The following is a 9,336-nucleotide window of genomic DNA, read 5'->3' on the forward strand; positions in this document are numbered from 1 at the left end:
GTCCATGCCCTGCCCCCCTCCCAGGCAACGCCCTGAAGACCAACATCACCACCCTGGGCCCCCTCGTGCTGCCCATCAGCGAGCAGCTGCTGTTCGGCGCCAACCTGGTGGCCCGGAAGCTGCTGGGCAAGAAGCGCCTGGACTCCTACATGCCGGACTTCAAGCTCGCGTTCGACCACGTCTGCATCCACACTGGTGGGGACAAAACCCGCGCTTCCGCCTTTCACCCCATCTCCTGCGCCGTGCCTGCTGCTGGGACCCTGCGTGCGGCTGTCAGTCCGCAAGTGCGACCGACGCGTGCTGCAGACTGTAGACCATGGTTGTGTCCCGTTGTTGGGATCAGCACGTTGAATTGTCGGCACGCCGCCGATCGGCACGACCTCGCAACCCCGCCGCGCTGCGGCCTCCCCTTCACAGGCGGCCGCGGCGTCATCGACGAGATCGAGAAGCAGCTGGCCCTCAGCCCCGCCATGATCGAGCCCAGCCGCGCGGTGCTCTACCGCTACGGCAACATCAGCAGCAGCAGCATCTGGTGCGCCGGGGGGGGGGGAGTGGGGTGGTGGGACGCCGTCGCCCGGCCCGGCGTGCGCCGTGGCCCAGAGCGCGTTCGAGGTTCTGGGTGCTGGGTTCCGCCCGGCGACGCAGCCTGTTTTTGTGGCATGCAAGTAGAGGTTTCATGTTTAGACAAGCCTGTCCGATGCCTTCTCTGTCCCCCTGCGATGGTTTTTCACGACATCATGTGCGCCGCCGCCTCACACCGCAGGTACGTCCTGTCGTTCATCGAGTCTGTGGGCGGCGTGCGCAAGGGCGACCGCGTGTGGCAGCTCGGCTTTGGCAGCGGCTTTAAGTGCAACAGCGCCGTGTGGCGCGCAAACAGGTGCGCCCCCCCCCCCTCGCCGCACCAAGCCGCGGCGCGCCACTTGCGTGCTGAGGGCGTCTGGCCTCCACGGCTTCCCGCAGCTCACAGCGTCTTGACCCTGATGTACCACAAATGATTTTTAGCTTCCTTGCCCATATTCCAACCGATGCCTACGTTGTCTCGTGGGTCATGCTCCTGCGTACTGACCCGAACTCATACGCCCCCGCGATCCGCCGCCGCGGTGCTGTCGCCGCACCCCATGCAGGCGCGTTCGCGAGGCGCACTACGCCTGGGAGGGCTTTGATATGGAGAAGATGCGGTCAGACCTCCACGCCCTCAACCAGCTGCACTGAATATCACCCACGCCCTCAACCAGCTGCACTGAATATCACCCCGCCGGCCGCGGGCCGCGGGCGCGCGGCGCCGCTCGGGGCCTGCTCAAGACTGCAGTCGGTCGTCATCAGCTCGCCTTCGGGCTGTATCAGGGCGCCAGACCCGTCAGCCAAGCCTGCCCCGTACATCAGCTGGATAGCCAGAGGCCGCACCCGCTGTGCGGCTCTGCTGGCCGGCGCTGCGGCGAGCTCCTGCCGCACGCAGACGGCCCCGGCGCACGCCGTGGTGGGCCGCGCCGGGCCGCGACCGCCGCGGTGGCTAGCGACATCGGACGGCCCCACATGTTTTCTCACAAGCGGCAAACTGAATGCGGCGCCGACAGGGCGTCTGGAACTCCCTTAGAGAGAGCACAGCACACCACACGGCTTGACCCCCTGGCTTCCTCCCCCCGAGCCACGAGGCTCGAGCCGCCAACCCGTGCATCGCCGCATGTGGCACCCATCGGCACCGATCTAGCCCGCCGCCTCCTCCGCTGCTCGCTTTTCGACCGTGCCCCTCTGTCGTCTATGGCTCCCGCTGATACGTGGGCCCCCCGGCCCCCTTTTTGCCGGGTCCGGGCGGGATGCACGAGACTAGATACCATTGATGCCATTCAGGGCCCATTCAGGGCTTGTTTCATTGTATCCAAGGGTGCCTTTGTTGTTGGGATTAGGAGTTGCCCAAGAAGCGTGGCGGGAGCTGCGCAGAGCGGCGTGCATTGGGGCGGCGGTCTGGCACTTCTCCCCCGGCAGCGACGCTCGGCTTTGTGCACTGCCCCTCTGCAGCAAAGGTGCGCCATGAACGACCGTCCGTTGCGGGCAAGAAGGGAGGTGCGGCCACCCCTATGGCCTTGCGCTGCGCCGCAGGTTCTCCATTACACACGGAGGTGCTCCCTGCCGGGAGAGCGGCTGAGGCGGTTGTTGCGCAGAGAGCGATGCAAGATCGGACCTGACACACAAGCCGTCTGCAAACGCCTCAACGTGTGCATTGTGCATACGGCCCTACTCCCTTTGCATCCGTTGGGAGCCTGGTGGCCACTGTTTTGTGCGCCCCCCCCAAGAGCCATAGCAAGCCTTTTTGGTCCGGGGCATGTTTTGTTGGTTCCATACGATGACAAATCACGACCACGCATGGAGCCTTCCTTGCGTGCCGCAGCGGATGCCGGCATGTGCGCACGCCGCCGCCGCTGCGTCGAGTTCATTTCAATGGACATGAACAATTTTAATTTCCTTGTACGTCTTGGGTTAGTGGGCCCCTTGGTGGGCTGCCTGCATCGGGCGCCCTGTGAGCTGGGCCAGCCTGCACCCTGCCTGCTGGGCACCCGCGGCTGCTTCCAAGCGCAACAAGCAGCCCCACCAGACAGCATTGTTCTTCCACCCATGTAGCTCATTGCTGCTCTTTTAGGCTACAATAAGCTGCGGGGGAACGGCTTGATGTTCGTGTTACACCACTTGCGGGTGCCCTTTGGTTCTTGACTGGTTTGTACGAGGTGATGGGCTCGAAGCTAAGGCCTCAGGCGGGCACACTCAGGAGGCAGCACACAGAACTGCTGTGTTGTGTTCAGCAGTGAAAGCGCCTTGCTTGCAATAGCGGCACGCTATGGGGAGGCAAGATCTATCGAAACCACCAAGCAGCCGACAAGCATCACCAAGGCAACCGCCATGGCTTCAGGCTCCGCCTGCCCACGGCCGCTCCCCCAGCGCCGCGATGCGCCGCGGCGCTGCGGCGACCTCCCCAGCCACACGCTTCAGCACGTGCCCAGACTCGCGCATCGTCGCACGCGCGCCCCGCCACCGCGCGTGGAACGCCGCCCACGCCCCTAGATACAGCGCGTCCCCAGCGGCCGCCAGGCTCCCGTTGTGGCGGCGGCGCGCGGCGGCGTCGAGCGTGCCGCGGCGGAGGGCCGACATGGTCCAGGCCGTTATGTTGAGGCCGACCACTGCCAATGGGAACTCCTGATCAGAGCTGCGGGGGATTGGATGGGGAAGGGACGGCACTTGGAATGTGGGACAACAACCTTTAAGCTTTGAAAACGTGGGGGTAGGCGCACGTGTTGACCTCCCAGCGCATGTGAGGTGTGCGGACGTCCGGCGCCATGATGGCCGCGTGCATGCCCACAGGCGTGCTGCGCCCGCTCAGGCCCCACAGCGGCCCTCCATAGGCTCCTCGCCGACCCCGCCGCACCATCTGCGCACCTGCGCGCGAGCCGCAGCAGCGCCGCCGCCCCGGCTGGGCTGCTCTGCGGTAGGTGCAGCAGCTGCAGCGCCCCCAGCATCCCGCAGCCGCGCAGGTCTGTCGCGGGGTCCTCCCCTTGGAAGCCGAGCTCTAACCAGTGCGCCCCGGGCCCCGGCACAGGCGGCGCGCGGCCAGTCCAGGACTGGAACAGGCCCTGCATGATGGACTGGTGGGTTGGGTTCCTCCAGTCGAGAGGCACCAGTCCGAGCGCGAGCAGCTGCACCCGCTGCTCCTGCACGGGCGCGCCGTCAAGCGGGCCGTCGCCGCTGGAGCCGCCGGCCAAGCGCTGCAGCGGCAGGCAGAAGCAGGAGTAGCGGCTGTGCGCCTGCCGCTGCGGCAGCGTCCGCTCTACCGCCGCTCGGCGCTCCGCAGTCACCGCGCCCCCTGCCTGCAGCGCCGCGCGCGCCGCACCGGCCGCCAACGGCGGCAGCTGCTGCTGCTGCTGCCGCCGCTGCGCCTCTGCCGCCGCGGCCTCTAACAGCTGCTGCTCCCGCAGCTCTCGCAGGCGCTGCTTGTTCGCCTCGTCCCACTCATCTGCAACCTCCTCACTTCCGTTCACAACCACACACGGCAAAGCGCATGCCTCTGAGCCTGCTGGCCGCAGCGCCTGTATGAGCTCAGCGCCACGCCCATTCCCTGGCGCCGCCCCGAGGCAGAGCGGCCCCTGAGCTGGCTTGTCAGCTGCAGGCAGTCCCGGTTGCTCTCGCACACAACCGTCGACAGCCGCCGCTGTTTCTGCACCGGGATGGCTCATTGCCTCGGACAGCCGCCTTGGGCCGGCACACCCATCGGTGCTGCCGCCGCCGCCGCCGCCGCTGCTGCTGCTGCTGCCGCCGCCGCCACTCCTGCTGCTGCCACTGCCGCCGACGCTGCTGCTGCCACCGCCGCCGACGCTGCTGCTGCAGCTCCTGCTGCTGCTGTTGTCCGTCGCAATTTGCTGCTGCTGCTCTTGCTGCTGCACCTGCTCCCCCTGCTGCTGGCTCTGTTCCTGATCCGGATGCTGCTCCTGCTGCTGCACCTGCTGCTGTTGCAGCGACTCCAGGGATTCCTGGCGAGGCGGCGCCGCCTGCAATTGGCCGCCTGCCGTCGCATCGCCGGCCTCCTCGATGACGCCCGCGCCAACGCTAGCCTCGGCCTCTCCCGCCAGTTCCGACTCGTCCTCGTCCCTGCCTTCCTCATCCGTCTCGGGCACAGAATCTAGCATCCTCAAATGCAGGATTGCCAGGAGGTGCGGCGGCATGCCTCCAGAGTGCGCCTCCAGCGCAACTGGGTCGTACGGCGCCGGGGCCTGCTGCCAGGCGGCCTCCTGGTGCACTTGCTCCTCATATGGCGGAGGGCCTGACTGCGCCTGCTGCTCCTGCTCCTGCTCCTGCTCCTGCTCCTGCTCCTGCTGGTGCTGGTGCTGGTGCTGCTGCTGCTGGGTGAAGCCCGCTGGCCGATGCTGCTGCTCCCACAGCTGCTGGTACTCCTGCCTGTGGGTGTGTATGAGGTGCGCCACGGCGTCGAGCCCGTGGCTGTGGCCGCCGCGCTCCGCGCCGTCGAAGGCGTGGTCAAACTCGTCGGCGGCGGCGCCGCCTCCTGAGGTGCCCGCGTCGCTGGCGCCGCCGCCGCTGACTGCGCTGCGGCACGAGGAGGCCTGGTGGATGGAGGGGGGGGTGCAAGTGCAATAAGCAGTTGCTTGGGATAAGCAGTGGGAAATGGTAAGCGGTGCAATGCAACTCAGAATTAAATCGTGACTGCATCATGGGACGCGTACGCTTCTTGATCTAGCGCACTCCAACCCTGCCCACCTGCAGTCGCACGTCCCCTTCGAAGACTGGCGGGGCGGGTGTGTGCGGGGTAGGCACCGGCTGGCACCCGTCCAGAGCGCTGGGAGTCTCCGCAAAGGCGCACTCAGTCGGCAGGAACCCAAACTCTGGGGGCAGCTGCAGCTGCATCGCCGGCGGCATGACCACAGGCGCAGCAGTTCGCGGTGGCAGCGCTTGCGGCGGGGCCGGAGGCTGCGCCGGCGATGGCTCAGCTGCCAATGCGCTCGGCGTGTCTCCCCTGTCGCCCCTGCCGGCGACGTTGGCAGTGGAACCTTCGAAGATGGATTCCTGTATCATACAATCTTCCTCGTCACCGCCCCTCTCGTTCGTTGCTCTGGCTGCCGCTGCGCTTGAGCGTGTGCTGGTGCCCAGGCCGCCACCATCCGTGCTGATCATCGTTGCACCCTCCTGCCGCTCCTTGCCTGGCTCAGCATGCCCCTCTTCTAATATGTCAATATCTACAGATTCAAATGCCATGCTGAACGGGGCCTTCGTCCGAAGCAATGCTTGGGCCGCTGAATCTCCAGTAGCAGCACTGCAGGCGCAGCGTGCAGGTCCTGCGCCCCCCGCGCACGGATGGCAGCGCCAGGGCCACAGACTGCAGCCAAGATTTTGTGTTCACCGTAATCCAGCACGCTGGGCCTGACTGTGTGGGCTCGCCGATGCGCAGTCAAAAATATGCCAAGCACTGACGAAGATCGAGGTACATCTTGGTATACCTAGACAAAGTAGTATAAAAGTATTACATATGATTTCATGTATGGAAATGACGTTCTTGTCGTGGCCGGTCCAGCTTGGAGGATGAAACCGCGACTTCTACCGTACTGCTTTGCCTTCCACAGTCGAGCTTAAAGTGAAGGTTGTGGTTGGAAAGTTGATTTTAGTGGTTTAGCTTTGATTGTCACTCGTGAGGGCTCTTTTGCCTCTGCATGGCAGGTTGCACAGTTGTGCCATGCTGAGGTGGCATCCCGGATGCATCGCCTGCAGCGCCTTGGCGTACGTAAGCACATCTCTTGGAGTCAAGATGAGGCTGGTGTTTTTTGTCAGAGTGCTCTCGACTCAGGCGGGCTCTAGCACCGAGTTCCCAGATGTGAAAGAGCCGCCTCCCCTTGATACAGTACATCAAAATCATTGAATGCATCGGACGTGGGGCAAAGTGAAATCAGGCTGTCCATTTTCAGGCTCGCTGGGTTTCATCTTATGAATATCTCAATAATTTTGCACCAGTTGTACTGCCATAGGGTGCCATGCGTTCGTGCCTGTGTCTGGTCCGGTCTTCGAGTCATACTATTGACTGCAAGCAAGTGCATACAAATGGCGACTTCACCACTGGGCACTCCAATCTGGAACGGGCGACTTGTGAGCAGCAATGCACCGCCCGTTGTTGGCATCCCTGCTTGACCAATCAACCGTGGTACATTTTGTTGCATGCTCTGCAGTGCTGCACTGTCTCATTGCCAGACCACATCGAACAAGAATGGTAGCCGGGCAACGCTCGCGCACCTGAAGCACCTAGTGCTGCATCTCAGGTGCAGTCCAAGTGGTTACCAGTGCTCTGCACAGCCTCAGCTCACCCGGCAAGGTCATCACGGAGCAAGCTCGGGGACAGGCGCACGCGTTGGATGGCCGGCCGGCAGCCCAGCAAAAGCAGGGGCACGCTGGCTGCCGGACGGTGACCAAGCTTCAAATGCTGTCAACTCTCCAAAAAGCAAACGAAGGGGCGGGACGTGGCCTGCCTGTACCCTGGCGAGGGAACGTCAAACTCCAAGACCCTCAAACACACGGGGACAAGCCAGCGGCCAGTCGACCTCTGCGCTCAATACGACCCAGTATGCCGGGCACCCCACCCCCCATCGCCCGCGTCATCAGTCGTCCTCCTCAAACATGGGCCGCCGCCGCTGGATCGTGATCTTGCTCGATTTGCTGGCCTGCTCGCTCAGCTGCTCCAGCATGCCTCTCAATCGCTCCTCGGTGACCTGCGGCGGGCCGAGTGGTGGGTGACAAGATCAGCCACCAGGTCATATGCCCCAATGCAAAGAAGCATCCTGCAAGGCCGCAATCTTGAAGTCAACAAAAGCTCCAAGCATGCGCCGCAAGCGCAGCGGCGCCGCTTGCACCGCCAAGCGGCGGCGCGGGCCTGGCGGCGGCGCGATGTGGCGCCGCCGGCGCGCCGAGCGCGGTGCGCACCTTCTCGGTGATGGCTCCGCGCTGCGCCGCGCCAAGAATCATGTTTTCGACACTGCGGGCCTTGTCCGGCTTTACCAGCGCGATGCGTGCGACTGCATGGAAGGGCCGGGGCGACGGTGCGGTGTGTGTACGTGGTGGTTGTGTGTGTGTGTGTGTGTGTGTGGAAAGAAGTACATGTGAATGTGTGTGCGTATGCAGATTACAGATTCCACAGGCCTTGAGATGAGGTCACTTGAGCGTGGGAGCTGCGGCCTGACTTGGGATGCCCCGCCCCTCTCGACACGCCGCAAGCGTGCCGGCTGCCGCGCCACTCACGCCGCTCCCGCGCCTCGGGCATCATCACCGCCACCAGCATGGCGCGTCTCTGGTCCTCAGCCGCCCTGCAGAAGGTCCGGCATACAACCAGAGTCAGTCCGCAGCTCGCTGGCACAACACAATGGCCTCCATTTGACAGACCGCCTGAACCTGCTCGGCAGCCCACCTTGGGCGCGTTGCCCAGGCAGGCGAGCTCCGACCTCAACAAACGCGGATTGTGCTCACTGCTTCTTGGCCTCCTGCTCCTCTGCCTCCTCTGGGCTCATCGGTCCTGGTGGGCCGCCAGCAGGGCCGCCCCCTTGACGCGCGAGCTCCGCCATGCGCCGCTGCCGGATCGCTGCGAGCTCCGGGTCCTCCTAGCGAGAGCGCAAATAATCCGCAAAAGAGATCTGGGTCCATGTCATCGGCCGAGCAAGCCTACAAGAAGCCACGCAAGAGTGCGTCCCGGTGCGCGCCACTCTGCCAAGCCGTCAGCCGCGGGTTGCAGCGGCTCACCATGTGCAAAACTGATTTCAGGTCAACCGCGCGATCGCGTGAGCCTCTGCACAAGTCGCCAAGTGATCAGATCGTAAATGTCGAAGAAGTTTGTACCGTGTGTGTCTCCTTTAAATGTAACAGCATGTAAGAATGTATAAGAGCGCAAACATACTAGTCCAAGATGCAACATACCGTCTGATATGAGAGAGCACGCTGTTCCTGCAACTCGCTTCAAGACCCGTAAGAAAAAAATGCGGGCTGGAACCTGAGTTTTCCCCAGTTGATTTGCCTATATCAGCTGCTTGAGGTCGCGCGCAGCATCCATGAGGGGGCGGGGGCCGTAGCGCTGACAACACGCTTCCACCCGCAAGCGCGGCGATGCTTTGACCGCACCCTCAGCACGAGCAGCGGCCGCCTGTTTCCAAGGCGATGAGCGCCGGGAGGACGTCCCGTGAACATGGGCTCTCAGACGCCCGGTTGGCCGGCACGCTGCCCCCGGTGAGGCATTCATGGGCAAGGGAGCTCCTTCCTGCCACCGCCGCATGCGTGACTCCCCGGAACGCGTGACCGGCGGACCCATGCACCAACAGATCGTTCCGGCCGCCGCTCCCTCGGATATCATATTGTAGCGCGGATTGGACGCCACCGGCGTGCACCCTGTGCCGCTCAAGCGCACCGGCGGCGGCTGCGGCCCTTCGCAGCCCCCGACCGAGCGGCCCTCCGTGGGGAAGCTGGAGCAGGGCGCTGTTGCCAGCCCCGGCGCGCTGCTCCGCGCCGCCAGATGCCAGCCAGCCCTAAACGAAGGAAACAAACTGTTTGCAGCCGAGCGAGGCGCCAGCTACGCACCCCTGTCGCAGGCTGGGGGTGGTGGCAACAGCCAACAGCGAAGCCGGCCATGCATCCCGGCAGGACCGAGCGGCCAATCTGCAGCAGCTAGCGCGGCGGGGCAGATGCCAGAAGCGGCTGCTTGTGCGACAATCGTGAAAAAGGTGCAGTGGAGCTCTGTGGAGCAGCAGGCGCTGGCCAAGCCCGCCGCTGCGCCAGAGGGGCTTGCACGGCAAACGGAGCCGCAGCATCTTCAGC

The 9,336-nt window shown here is 64.3% G+C and overlaps 3 protein-coding genes across 3 annotated transcripts; 1 reads left to right on the forward strand and 2 right to left on the reverse strand.

Moving 5' to 3' along the window:
* Positions 1-149: 149 nt before the first annotated feature.
* MNEG_9306 (3-ketoacyl-CoA synthase 4) lies at positions 150-1,212 on the forward strand (the record flags this gene model as incomplete). The annotated part of the gene is made up of 4 exons (XM_014042220.1): positions 150-195; positions 418-532; positions 764-877; positions 1,125-1,212. 4 exons carry the CDS (start codon positions 150-152, stop codon positions 1,210-1,212), a joined length of 363 nt encoding a protein of 120 aa, XP_013897674.1.
* A 1,686-nt stretch (positions 1,213-2,898) lies between these two features.
* Positions 2,899-5,670, reverse strand: MNEG_9307 (ELMO domain-containing protein 3; the record flags this gene model as incomplete). The annotated part of the gene is made up of 3 exons (XM_014042221.1): positions 2,899-3,196; positions 3,427-5,102; positions 5,257-5,670. 3 exons carry the CDS (start codon positions 5,668-5,670, stop codon positions 2,899-2,901), a joined length of 2,388 nt encoding a protein of 795 aa, XP_013897675.1.
* A 1,469-nt stretch (positions 5,671-7,139) lies between these two features.
* Positions 7,140-8,042, reverse strand: MNEG_9308 (hypothetical protein; the record flags this gene model as incomplete). The annotated part of the gene is made up of 4 exons (XM_014042222.1): positions 7,140-7,250; positions 7,462-7,553; positions 7,777-7,841; positions 8,002-8,042. 4 exons carry the CDS (start codon positions 8,040-8,042, stop codon positions 7,140-7,142), a joined length of 309 nt encoding a protein of 102 aa, XP_013897676.1.
* Positions 8,043-9,336: the final 1,294 nt, after the last annotated feature.

This window comes from Monoraphidium neglectum (genome assembly GCF_000611645.1).
Source record: "Monoraphidium neglectum strain SAG 48.87 unplaced genomic scaffold scaffold01890, whole genome shotgun sequence".
NCBI classification, from domain to species: Eukaryota; Viridiplantae; Chlorophyta; class Chlorophyceae; order Sphaeropleales; family Selenastraceae; genus Monoraphidium; species Monoraphidium neglectum.